Raw genomic sequence first — 13,277 nt, forward strand, 5'->3', positions numbered from 1 at the left:
CCGCCGCTATGTCTGATTGGGCGCCGGGCTGACGGCGGCTCCGCCCATGGCTCGTCCCCCTTGCCGTAAAGACGCGGGGGAGGGGGAGGGCTTTGCGACAGGGGAGGGGAGGGGAAAAGGGGCGGCTGCGGCGGTTCCGGCGTTCGGACGGAGGACAGTTGGGCCTTACGGCGCCCTGTATCTCGGGGGCGGGTGAGTGGCGGCGGTTGCCTAGCAGCGGTTGCCTAGCGGCGGGGGACGGGGAGGGCCCGTTTGCGCGGCGGCTCGGGGTGACTAAGCGGGGCCGCGGGCTTCCAGGTTGGGGGGGGCGAGGGGCGGGGCCTGGAGGGAGCCGTCTCGCGTGGCGGGGGGGAAGGGGCGGGGTCTTGGCGGCGGCGGGCGGGCTGAGGGCCGTCGGGCCGAGGGGGCGGCGGCGGGCAGGCTAAGGGCTGCCGGGTGGGTTGGGCGGGCTGAGGGGGCTCGGGCTGGGCCTGGCCTGGCCTGGCCGGGTGAAGGAGCGCGGAGCCGCACCGGTTGAGGGGCGGGAGGGGGCTGGAGGCGGCGCTGAGGGGAGGGGCGGCGCAGAAGGCCTCGGCCGGCCCTTAGGCCGGCGGGAGGGGGTTGTGGAAGCTGACGGGGCCTTCTGGAGGAGAGTGAGGGGGAAGGGGGCCTGCAGGCCGGGGGGGGGGCGGCGCGGGGCTCTGCGCGCCGGCTGGTTTTGGGGCAGTGATTACACACGTCCTCCTGTCACCTCCGTTCCCTGTCAGGGCGGAGTGTCGCGGGTCTTGCTACCAGCAACCCAGTGCTTGCACTTCTGAAAGGCCAGTGTGAGAGGTACCATAAGTGGCCAGTGAGGTCGGATCGGGTCCGTCTAGTCTTGTCTCTAGTGGCTAAAGATGCTTGCCAAAGAGCAGATAAAGCATCTGGCATGCTTAGGTGTCAAAGTTAATGGTCAGGGATTGGACAGCTCGCAGCAGAGGTTATTTGCAACCTCTGGGAGGAAATGACATTATTTTAGAGATGTTTACAGTATTTCAGCACTGGGCGGAAGCATATTCTTTATTGAGAGATGAGCCTACGAAGTCATTGCAGGTACAAGTAGTCCAAAGGACATTTTATTTCTTAAATGATTCACCCATTGCATTGTAAGGAGATCCAGAGCCTACAGAGTCATACCCAAAAGTCAGGGACTGTGGCTTCATTTTGCTTCATCTGATTTAATTTTTTAATGAAAATAGGGTGTTCTGGATAGTTTTTTTTTCTCCCAGTTGCTACTCATGCAATTAATATTTAATAGTGTATATGTAACAGGGAAAGACTATTATAGGGACTTGACAATAGCTTTCTGTAATCATGCCTCTTCACTAATATCTCTGAGTAATTGTGTCATCATAAGCCATTTGTTTTAGTAAAAAAAAAAGTAAAATGTGATATCAACAATGTTAGTGCAGTGAAATCAATGCTTTCTATGACTTTGTGCTGAATTACATATCACACCTTGTAGAAATATACATATTTTATAACTCTGATTTAGGATATTCTGAAGGCATTTGCAACCACTTAAGCTTCACTTGCTTGGTTTATGATGGTCCTTAAACCTTACAGGCTTCAGCTGCCTTCTGAGTTTTCATCTCCAGTTCTTTGTTTCCTTTTCCATCAAGGTTCTTCTCTCATTTCGTTTGCAGCGCTGCATGACTTTGGTTCTGATTTTAAAGCCTAACTAAAGTAGTCATGAAGATAATATGTAACAAAATATTTATTTTTTTTTTCTGTATAGTTTTCCTTTCTGTCTTTTGCCTGATCAGTCTATATATAAGGCTTTTAGAACTGTTTCCTATTGTTTATGCAGGAGTCTGGCACTGTGAGGGGTTACCTTAATTGGTTTTTAGATGCTGTCATGAATAACTCAAATAAATAATACAAGTAAGGGTTGGAGTTTGTCATTTCTTGTGTATGAATATGATTGCTTTTCTTTACTTTTCAGCTTTAAGCTTTTCACTGCTCTCTTACCATGACTGAAGTAAATTTAGTCGTTGTCTGACATTCTCCCCCTCTTTGAAGTAAATTTCTTCAAAATAAGCCCCCTCGCATTTCATTTCCTTTAATGTCTTCTATTCATGAACTGTTGTCATGTGTGAGTGAGACGTATCTTATAGATGTTTTTGGAAAGTGTTCTGCAAATTAATGGTGTAATATAAATGTATTATGGTAGAATCAGGGAAAGCACAACCAGTATCATGTGGTGAAGGTAAAATCTCACAGTGCATGTCCTAGAGGAGTTCTAAATCTCTTCTGTCTTAACAACCTTGTTGTAACTTACGAATTTGTGCAGGAGGGATCTGTTCATTTACCATGTAGGACAAAATTCAGGTTGATCTTGAACACAGAAGTAAATGTGTTGAGATAATTTTACTTTATTAGGTATTCATTTAGGAAGAAATAAAACTCAAAGATAGGAACAATAGCTATATAAAACATTCAGAGTGATTTCTGAAGAAATTTTACAAGGTTTCAGGTCATAAATTTCCACCTCAAGTAGAATTCCAAATAGAGTCTGTAAATGAAGAAAGAATTTATTGTCTGAAGTATCAGATTTATTCTTAACATCTAAAATGTGGAATATGGGAAAGGAAGGGGGATGGGTTCTTAGCTCTGTCAGGTGAGGGTTAGGTGAGGAACATACTATAACATTTTGGAGTTGTCAGGTCAGCCATTGCTGAATGTGTCTTTAAAAATACCACACCAGAGTGAATTGTAGATCACTCCCTGCAGGCAACTTCTTATTCTCTAACTTTAGATTCGCTTCTGAAGGAAATACTGCCGGATGGTGGAAGAAGTGAGGATTCTGGGTAGCATATCTTGGTCTACCTCTAATCCTTTGTACCTTTGGGAAGCCATTTTGTCAATGCATACTTCAGTTGCAGTTAAAAATGAAGGTGTAATTCTCAATGTTTGACAGTGTTTTAAAAACTTGTGAAGATTATAAACTAAACCAAAAATGCCTCACATACTGAATTTTATAGTTCCATTGTTTTCTAATATTCTGCTAAAAAGCAATAATAATTTCAAATATTTGGTGTCATGATAAGTGCAGGTATAATTGATACATAGATGGGAAGATCCTTAGAATTTCTTACCAGTTGGAAGACTGAGCTCTTTTCTTCCCTTGGTAAGAAAGGGGAAATGTAACATTTAAATAAAAGCCAGCTACAGACAGATGGCTTCAGGAATCTACCTGGAAGTCTACCTGGTTGATTACGCCAGACTTAAAGATGGGGATCCAAAAAGCATGCAAAAAGAAAATTCCTGTAAACAACATAAGTCCCACTCTTAAGTTCACAGTACATAAAGGTAATGAGTTTGGGTTTTTTTATTAAAAAGAGTTCTGGTTAGAGACCATGTTAAAACTGTCCTAAAAAGATAAATATTACAGACTAGCATCTCTCTTAATATAGGTGAAAAAGAAACTGTAATGTTCTTAAGTATATCCTTTTTGTTTTCTGGGGAGATACCATATCTGTCTAGCCTTTTACATAATGGTTAGAAAACTGTGGGTGCTTAGGTGCTCACACTTTAAAGAGATATTTGAATTCTTAATAGTTCTTCTTTTTAAGCTATAATGAATGTTCCAGTGTTGTAATGGAAAGATATGTTCCATTGACATGGTGATAAAGATATTTTTTTTATTCCTTTCCTAAAAATGGTTAGGTATTTTTATTGGCTTTTAATAAGTTTTACACTTTGTTTTTTAAGTATTTTGTAATTTTAAACTTCTCGGTCACTGGGCCTTTGACCAGCCCTGTGGCATTGTTGGTCCTTTGCATTATCTGAAAACCTGTTTTGGGTTTCAAGATGTAGGTCATCAGAATGAGTTCTGCACATGTAGATGTAAGGGAATTCTTTGGTCCTCCTTACAAAACTAAGAGCCCAGTTCTCTCCTCCTGTATATTCACGCTACTCACCTTGAGCCTATATGCAGCGGAAGATAAGACTTGTCCTTTGCTTTCCGTTTTTTTTGAGAAGTGTTGCCATATCCAGCCTTAGTGGAGCAATGAACATTGCCAGTTCAGATGAAAATTTGCAGTTGAAACTTTGTGCCTGTTTTTGGAGGAATCTGTCACAAAAGAAATGAGATTTTAGTAGTTTTAGCAATGTAGAGAAAGATTTGATCTAAGTTCCCATAGCTTTCAGAAATAGTCCCTAGTAATAGTCATCTTTGGTTTTGTTAGTTCCAGCAAATTAGTGTTGTTGTCAGTAGTATAATACTGGAACTGTAAACTTCTTCATGGCATGGTAAATCTTGTATCATTTTAATGTCTCACTGGGATGGTTTTGTGCAACTATCACTCTTACTGTTTTTAAACAGTGAATTTGTATTTACAAAATAAGTTTAATAATGGTAGTATTAACTCTAAAAACGTGTGTTCTTTTGTATCTTTCTAGTTATTTGTTAAGTTCAGTAATAGCAAAATATTTATTTCTAGGTAATGTAGAAGAGAAATGCCTAATAGTGCTTCTCTTTCTCTTACTGAATAAAAATAACTTCAAAGCTGATTTGCGGTGACCATGAATCATCAGTGAAGACATACGGCATTTTCTGGAATATTGAATGTTCTCATAATGAAGATCTCTCTTCTGCAGCAGATGTATAAGGACGTACTGGTAGGCATTCCGCTAGCAAAGGAAAGCCATCATTATACCTCTTTACTTAATCTGTGTGTTGAGCAGTCACCAGGAAGAGATGAATCATGTAATCGGATGCATCTGCCATCTACTAATGGTGGTATTAGGAGCCATCAGGACGCTGATATGTCGAATGCAGTTGTCCCTACAACAGACGATACATCAAATAGCTTTGCAAATGTGAACTCCTCATTCTGTCCACGAGAAGTGATGCTTCTGCAGTTAACCTTGATCAAGATGATGGTTGCTAAAGCAGAGTCCCAGGAAATTGAATTCAATACGAGACAGAAGTACTGTGAGATCTTTGTCCTTCTTCTGAAGGAGGCAAAAATTGACTCAAAATTGGTAAGCTTTTATAAACGTCTGAAAGATTTTTGTGAAGGGGGGGGGGAAGGAACATACCTTAGATACATTTTCTTTCTACATGTCTGCAGATTTGTCTGCTTGGTAGTTATGATCAGCTGTTATCTCACATGGCTTCAAAAAGTTTAGCATCTCTTGTGTATTTCCAGCTGAAGGAAGAGGTGAGTATGGCATAACTTTTCACAACTTAAAAAAATGACTTAGTGAATATGTGCCTTCAAGTTGTTCCACTTAACTCTAGAGCAAAGATTTTATAGTGTTTCTGTGGCACAAAAGCAGTCACTGTAGAAGTACTTTTAGATTTTACAGTACTCATAAAGAGGCTCCTTTCGTAAGTAGACCCACAGAGCAACATCAGAACTGCTCCTTTCCTCTATCTGTTGCCTGTGTGTCTACTCTACTCTAGCTTTCTGCAAGGCACATCTGCAGTCTGCTGATGTTCAGCATACAGACTCTTGTTAGTCCCCACAAAACACCACACGGTTTTGCTGAAGTATGCTTGGCTCCAGTATCAGGAACAACATGAAGGTTATACAAGATAATACTGTGTGATAGTTCTCCCATAAAGTGTGTCTTAAGGGGCTTTGGATTGTAAGTGGTGGATATGTAATAAATATTCCACAGGAGTATTTCAAGTGTGTTAGGAGGGGCATGGAGTGTAGAAAGAAAGGAGATCAGATGTGTAGCAGAAGTTTGTAATGCAAGGTGGAATGTCTTTATATGTAAAAATCTGGAATTCTATGAAACTATTTTAGGGCAAAATGTGTCTAGATGGCAAGAAATATTGTCTTTAAGGTTGCAATACATGTATTTCAAAAAACCAATAATCTAGACTATCAATATTTTTACAGTTACTTGATATCTGTTAGGTGATGCAGTAGATAAAAATAGGTAATAACCTCTTGAAAGTTAATTAAATGCTTTTCTGTATTTTCGTGTTTGAATATTCTAGTTATTTGAGGTTTTTTTTTTACTTGCTATATATTTGGTGAATATATATTGTAGCTTCCATAGTAGCATCTCTGAACATAGATTTTTCTCAGAAATATATTTGTAATATTTCTTGCAAAGTTGCCTGGGAATTATGAATTCAGATATGGTCTGTCTACAGTATTATCTGATTTTGGGTAGGTCACATAACATTAGGAGGTTTGGTTTTCCATTTCTGGAAAATACAGGTCATTTCTATTGCATGCATATGTGACTTCATGTTTGTAAATACTATATACTTAAAAGGCACTGGACAGATACATCGTTTCTACCTCTGTTTTGTCTATGCCTACATTTGAATCTTTTTAATGTACAATTTTCAATCATTGTATTATGATTTAATTTAATGTGCATAGCAATTGTAAAGCATACATGATTGTTTTTTGAACAAATTTTCTTAGAACGCATTAAATGTCACCTGGCTCACCTTTAGTTTGAAGACTCTTTCAGGATTCCCTGTGAATACCCAGGTAGCAGAATGTCTGTGGACTCTTACAACTATTATCAAGGACATGCTGAAAGATGAAGTTTTACCCAAAGCAGGTACTGTAGCAATTTTATGAAGTTCTCGATACACGAGTGCCCACTAGGGGGAGGAATGTTCCTTTTAATCTCATCTGGAGCAGCTTGTCTAAAGAACACCTATTTTCTTCGTTATAAAGCGGGTGACAAAGTACTCTTAAAAATGTAGTGGTTTAAACATGCTTAAAAACTGAGAATAGTCACAATCACCTGTTTTCTGCTTCTTTGACGATTTAGCTGTGTTACACTCCAACTGCGTAATGTTTTTCTTGTTGCTGTAGGTATTTTGAAGAAGTTGTTGGCTCCTCTTGATGCTGTGCTTGAAGGATTTTATAATTCCATTCTGTTCCATCATTTTGACAGTCAGCACTATACTTCACCTTATTCTGAAGCTGCAAACAATTTGATCAGTTTTATAGATCTGCTTGAAGCACTTCTGGCTTCCAGAATTGAATTAGAACTACCGCTCAGATGCCAGAGAGTATGTTTTTTGAAAGTTTCTTACATCCTGAAACTCATTAGCTCATCAATTCACTATTTAATCAAGAAGAAGTTAATTATGCTCCTTAAAAAATGTGTCCTTTACAAGTCCAGAGAACATGCTAAAAGTGGATCACTGTTCTTACAAAACCCATCTTTATATGAGGATATGCTTGCCCTGAGTAATGCTGTTCTGCAGGCTGTGAATTTGACTTGGCTTAATCAGATCCCACTCAGTGAAAAGGCCAGCTACTTTGGAGGCAGTGAGGCTGTTCCTGGAGATGGTACTCAAGGTGGTACTGACCAAACTGTTCTCAGAGCCTTAAGTCTGGTTGTGCTTAAAGCACTGGAATTCAAGTTTCAGAACTCTGCTACAGAAGCTGAAATCAAAGGTAATAGTCTTTTTTAGTTTTGTTCGCTAAGCAGCAAGAGTTCTAGAGCTTTCAGGTTTTGTAGTCACAGCTCATTAAGACTGTAAATAGAATTCAGCTGAATTAGTGGTGGTGGGAGGGAAGAAAGAGAAGACCCTCCCAGGAAACTTGCTATCACTGTTTCCTGCCTAATTAGTTGTCTCGTTGTATTTTATCCTATCCTTAGCCCTGCAATATGGGGGGCTTGAAACAGCTGCATTTGGGATTGAGAACTCTTCCTGTTAAGAACATGTGTTAATATTTGAAATAGTTGAGCTGGCTGGGGAACACCAGGCTCTTCTCCAGTTGGAAAAGAAGAGAGCCCATAGCACAAGCATCTACTCTGTTGAGGGTGGGGAACTGAAAGGAACTCAGGTAACGCTTTCCTGTTTTCTAATGTGGAGGTAGATCTTTTGGTTGAAGGTACTAGGCATTACTGTCAGACAAATAATGTAATAGGGCAAAACCAGCAGTGGTAGAAAAGGTAAAAATAATGAAGCTATAAAGTAAGCGACAGGAAAATTATGGGACTTGGCAGAGTATAGTGGTTGTGTTTTTCACCCTGACTTATAGGTCTAGTCCTTTGAATTAGTAGGTGTGAGGCATACATGTAATACCTGCTTACTTGACTATGTTTGTTTCACTGAACAGATTAATTAGATTAGCAGAAGAGCAGATCTGGTTGTTGTGCTAGGGCTATGCCACAAGGCAGGCAGTGGGATGGCAAGGGAATGCTGTAAAACTTGTGTTCCTGATGGGAGAGGATGCATTGCTGTGTCACGCTGGTAGCCAGTTAGTAGTCTTCTCCTATGCTATAATGAAGTGGTGGGGTGAGGCTTTTTGCTTGAGACACACTCCTGGAATCCCATCTTCCCACTTGCCTTTTTACCTCTGAGAGGTACATGATGCACATCTTCTGATGCTATGCTGTGTGAATGTGGATGTGCAAATCCTAAGATCAAAGCAGCTTGCTGTCCCTGGATTACAGGCTTTACAGCAAAAATGGAAAGGCAGTTATGAGCAGTGTTTCTATTCAAATACAAGTGAGAATGGGTGTTCCTTATTGTCAGCCAATTGGTGATGTGGCAAAAAAGTAAAAAATTTTTACTTTAAACAAGGATGAAATTTTATAGCATTTTAAATTTATTGAGGGATTTTAATACAAGTTCTAGATGTAAATACTATTTTACTTTTTATATTTCTACCTTACGTAGCAAGTATAAAATCAACTTTTAATTCATCTGACTGTGCAAAAGAGCTACAGACTTATGTAAAACAGCTTCTGACACTTTTTCCAGGTTTTGGAAGATGTTATATTTGTGATGCCAGTTGCATTCTTAGAGTTTTTTAAGTATTGTAGAGAATATTTTACTTATGATCCACCATCTGAAAAATGTACAGAGACTGAGATTGTCTAAGAACAAGTGAACAGAAGAAATGTAGGTTAAATCTGTTTTGGTTGTCTCTATGAAAATTCTTTCTCAAAGAAAAAATTCTCCTTTCTTTCCCAGATTCATGACACAAAAACGAGTTCTTTAATTAGATTCAAATACAGATCCAACTGTCAAGAGGAATTGCAAGGTGAAAGGAATGGTGCTTCTATTTTAGTGACATTAAATTAAGTGGTTAAAACAAGCACCAAAATGCTTTAATATGCTAACTTCCCTTCCGGGAAACTGGTTGATCTTATCTTTTTTTATTAACATGAATTACAGTGGCTTAACTTTAATTCATTTCAATTTTGAGAGTAATTTCCAGATAGTTTTGATTTATAGGGAAGAATTTCAGTCCGAATAGTAACTATTAATAACAAAGACAATTTGCTGTTCCTATTATTTGCTAAGAGGAAAAGCAAATCTTAAAGTCAAATGTTAAGGAAAACCACATAATGATGTGGTAAGTAAAATTGATTCCCATGTTGCAGGAGATTTTTCAAAAGCAGTAGTCATTGTTTATATAAATGATGCAACTCTGCTTTTCAAGCCATAGTGTACTTCCAGCAGCATTAGAGTTCTTACTTAAGGAGTACCTTTGGGGTAAAGATATATGTAACTATATTTTTCTCTGTTTTCTGAACATTGAATGTATGCCTTGTTACATAAAAAACTGGTACCTAGTACCATACTATGTAATACATACTACATAGTACATGTACATGGTACATACTATAGTATGTAATTAGTATTGAAGAGGTAAGTTTCTTGACTTAAGGGGAAGAGTTTGTCATATGAATACGAAGTTATTTTTACGAATAAGCTACTGCACTAAAATGGCAGTGCAGTGTTTAGAGGGAGGGGAAAAACGAAGATTTGCAGGAAAAATACTGCTTACATTAATCCTTCCAGCAAGGATTTTTAGACCGTGTCATGAATGTACCTTTATCCTGTATGTACTTGAAAACCTACATCATCCATGCAGAATTTATTTTATAAAGAATATGGCTATACTACAAGTATACTACTAGTATACTTCATACTTTGTTTTACTGTAGAAATGACAATTTATTCCCATCATCTTTAGATCACTGCAGTTAATTTCTACAGTGAATCACACTGGGGAGGGTTTGCTTCAGTCTTATCAAAACATTACAGTTGTATTATTATTTCGTATGGCATGAAATCTCAGCAAAGTGCTCATATTGGATCGTTACATCTGTGGCATTGACTTCATTATAATTCACCTTTCTTTAGTTTGTGATGTACTGATGATGCTACCTAATTGGGGAACTAAAGGAAAGTATAAACCCCAGCTGTGTGAGTATAGTCACATTTTTGTAGGTTTCCTGATACATGCAAATATTTGGAGGTGTAATCTTGTTCATTAGTCTGCAAGCTTAGGTGTGAAAGGAGTCACCCTGTTGTACCCAAACCTTTCTAGGTCACCTCTGATTATTCTTCCTTGAACTCCAAGGAAATGAAGAATGCTGTTTAGATGAATAAATTTTGTCTTTAAGTTTTATCTGTCGGGGGGGTGGGGGTGCGGTACCTAATGAGTAAATTAATTTTCTGCAGGTTACTTATAATTGTTAACATTGGCATCTAAACTTTAGTATGTTTAGAGTTTATAATAGAGTAGCCATTTACGTTGAATTTAAGATAACTGCTTATGGTTTTTTGCAAAATATTTCTTGATTTCTTTGGTACCAAGAAGCAAGAACTAATCTATAAAATTTGATGCTGTGTTGCAGCAGTTGAGCTAAAGAATGATAAATGCATTCATGAACTGTTACACACTGTTAATTTAAAAAATAAAAAGTGTATGTTGTTTAGTAACAAAAAATGTATAACAAAATTCATGGTTACTTCTTTTTTTCAGGAGACTTTCAGAGTTCCATGTCCCAGCTGTTGAAATTCTGGAGGAGTCATCTGAAGGCTTCCCTACAGTTTCACCCAGTTGTACATCACTGTGAATGGGTCTCCTTGATTTTCATAGAGCAAGATGATGATATGTGGGAAGCTGCTAAAGCTTTATTACTCATCTATTTAAAATTTGATAGGTTAGTGTACGTTTTATTTGACAGAGCTATGAAGAATTGTAATTTAGTGAGGTTATTGTGATATACATAACATTTCCATTGATTACTTTTGCATAAAGAAAAAATATTTTTATAACCAAAACAAGAAACAGACCTCAGGACAATGTAGTAATGTGTGGTGTAAGAGCAGTTGACTTTGCTGATAATTTGATTAAGTGTTTTTTGGACTGAAATGAGGGAATTGTGCAACAGTTTCCTATTAAATATTTTATCATATCCTGTAATTCAGAATAATTGACTTCACAATTTAAAATAGTGGTTAGACACAGATAAAAAGCAAGACTGTTTTCTTTCAACACCGAGAGTTTGGCAAGAATGAGATATTATAATTAAAATTCATGAATTCAGGAACTTGCAGCAAAGTAGCCCTCCTAAGTATTGGACCATGTTAATTCTAGCTAGTTGATAAAAACTGTGATTGCTAACAACTGAAATGTGTTCTTCATGAATTTGTCCTGGACATCCACTGCTTCATTGTTGTTTAAATTACCATACAAGATATCCTAATTTATAAAAGCTCCCTCAAGCTTTCAATGTGAAGATATTGCAAGTAGTATCTTAGATATACACAATTCTTCTTAGACACCTAAATACAAGTAGGCCGCTCTTTTCCAATGTGCTTAGCATCCTGAAAGTTAATCTATGTTCAGGTTTACAAAAACATTAAAATAACAATTCCTGTATTGTAAGTAACATTGTTTATTCCAGAATGTTTCCTAAGGAGGAGTGCTGTTTAAGAAGGCCTGCTTTAAGTGCTTTGGCTTCCTACACTGTCCAATCTCCTAGCCCCACCTGCCTTTGTTCTTTCTCATTCTAATGTAAAAACTTCTTTTTTGGTTTTTATTTTTTTGACAAAATCAAAACAGAGCAGGAATACCATTTTCTGGACATACCTGTTTTAAAAAAAACCCTGTAAACTTCCTTTGAATTTAATCCATTTTATGACTTTTCAGGTTACGGCATGATGCTGCTGATAACTTAAGCCAAAAAGAGGAGAAAACCTGGAACTTCCTTACACATGCAAGTGCATATAATCCTCACTGTATCTTTTTATTTTTTCTAGAAGAAATCGCATTTGATTCCACAGTACTTCTAGATTTTCTGATTTCGTCAGAAACTTGCTTTCTAGAGTACTTGGTAAGGTACTTAAAGCTTCTTAGCAAAGACTGGCATCAGTTTGTAGATGTCTGTAACGGTTTTGATACCAAGGATGGCACTTTTCAATCAATTTCTTCTGTCAAGCCACCCCATCAAGAAAAACAAAGCTGTATGACTGATGAAAGTTTGCAAAATGCTTGTTGTGAACCAGAACCACAGACTCTGGTAGCTTTGGCTGCTTCTCACAGCTACTCAGTGTTTACAACAGAGCAAGGTGATAATGAAGTTGTTGAGTCTAACCAGTCTAACTCATTGATATGCACTGATAGTACATCTCTGCTGGGTTCTCTTCAAAGCCTTGTTAATTATGACAGCTCAGAAGACTCTGAATTAGAATCAGATGGAGAAGAGTGCTTGGTAAACACAAAGCAGGTGCCTTTAAATAATGAGGGTGAGGTGAGGATAAGGGAAACTGTTTGCAGCTACACAGATGATAAACAGAATACACTCAAGTGTGAAGTGTTGCCTCTGAAACAAAAGGGATCTAATACCTTATCCTGTTTGACTTGTACAGCATCTTTGGATAACGTCATTCCCCTAAGGACAATGCTTTACAAATCAACAAAATGTTTGGAAGAACTGCAAAAAGCTATTTCTAGGTTGCAGAGAAGAAATCTTTTCCCATATAATCCATCTGCGTTGTTGAAGCTACTGAGCCATGTTGAGAAGATCAGTAAGAACATGAATCCACAATAATCCAAAGAAGTGTTCCGGTGATTTTTTTGTTAACTAGTCCACTAGGGAATGTTTCCATAAGATTAATGACTTCTAAAGCTCATGCCTCTTGCACCTGTCAGCGTATTTAACTTGCAACAGGATAAACGTGTTTTTGGTTGACACCTTAAAAATCTGCAATTGAATTCAGTGATATGAACCATTACCTTAGGGTCCTAAGCTTATTCATGGTATGTATGTCAGTGTATGGTATATAAGGATTAATTGTTAGGTATTCAAAATTTGATAATAAATGACTAATGTGAAAGCATATCAACAATATATAATACTTAAAGTATTGTCAATTATACTTAATGTCATTCTATATATGAAGTCATTGCCAGATTGGTAGTGATTTATGGACAGCAGTGCAGCGTTAATGCAATGCTTGACTGCTCAGAGGTTGAGCTAAATAAAATATTTTAGTCGGGGACAGTTTTGGC

The 13,277-nt window shown here is 38.2% G+C and overlaps 1 protein-coding gene across 10 annotated transcripts; it reads left to right on the forward strand.

Moving 5' to 3' along the window:
• Positions 1–122: 122 nt before the first annotated feature.
• Positions 123–13,272, forward strand: LINS1 (lines homolog 1). Of its 10 annotated transcripts, XM_052806915.1 has the most exons (9): positions 617–1,071; positions 1,829–1,902; positions 2,777–3,320; positions 4,464–5,007; positions 5,097–5,186; positions 6,417–6,558; positions 6,819–7,409; positions 10,743–10,923; positions 11,916–13,272. In XM_052806915.1, the coding sequence occupies exons 4-9, from the start codon at positions 4,600–4,602 to the stop codon at positions 12,814–12,816; spliced, it is 2,313 nt and encodes a 770-aa protein (XP_052662875.1). In that variant the 5' UTR covers positions 617–1,071; positions 1,829–1,902; positions 2,777–3,320; positions 4,464–4,599; the 3' UTR covers positions 12,817–13,272. The 10 variants fall into 10 exon arrangements, with proteins under 10 accessions (XP_052662876.1, XP_052662877.1, XP_052662878.1 ...); XM_052806917.1 differs by lacking the exons at positions 617–1,071; positions 1,829–1,902 and adding an exon at positions 132–192; XM_052806914.1 differs by having other exon boundaries at positions 617–1,902; positions 2,777–2,828.
• Positions 13,273–13,277: the final 5 nt, after the last annotated feature.

The sequence above is a fragment of the Harpia harpyja genome, chromosome 14, assembly GCF_026419915.1.
Source record: "Harpia harpyja isolate bHarHar1 chromosome 14, bHarHar1 primary haplotype, whole genome shotgun sequence".
Lineage (NCBI taxonomy): Eukaryota > Metazoa > Chordata > Aves > Accipitriformes > Accipitridae > Harpia > Harpia harpyja.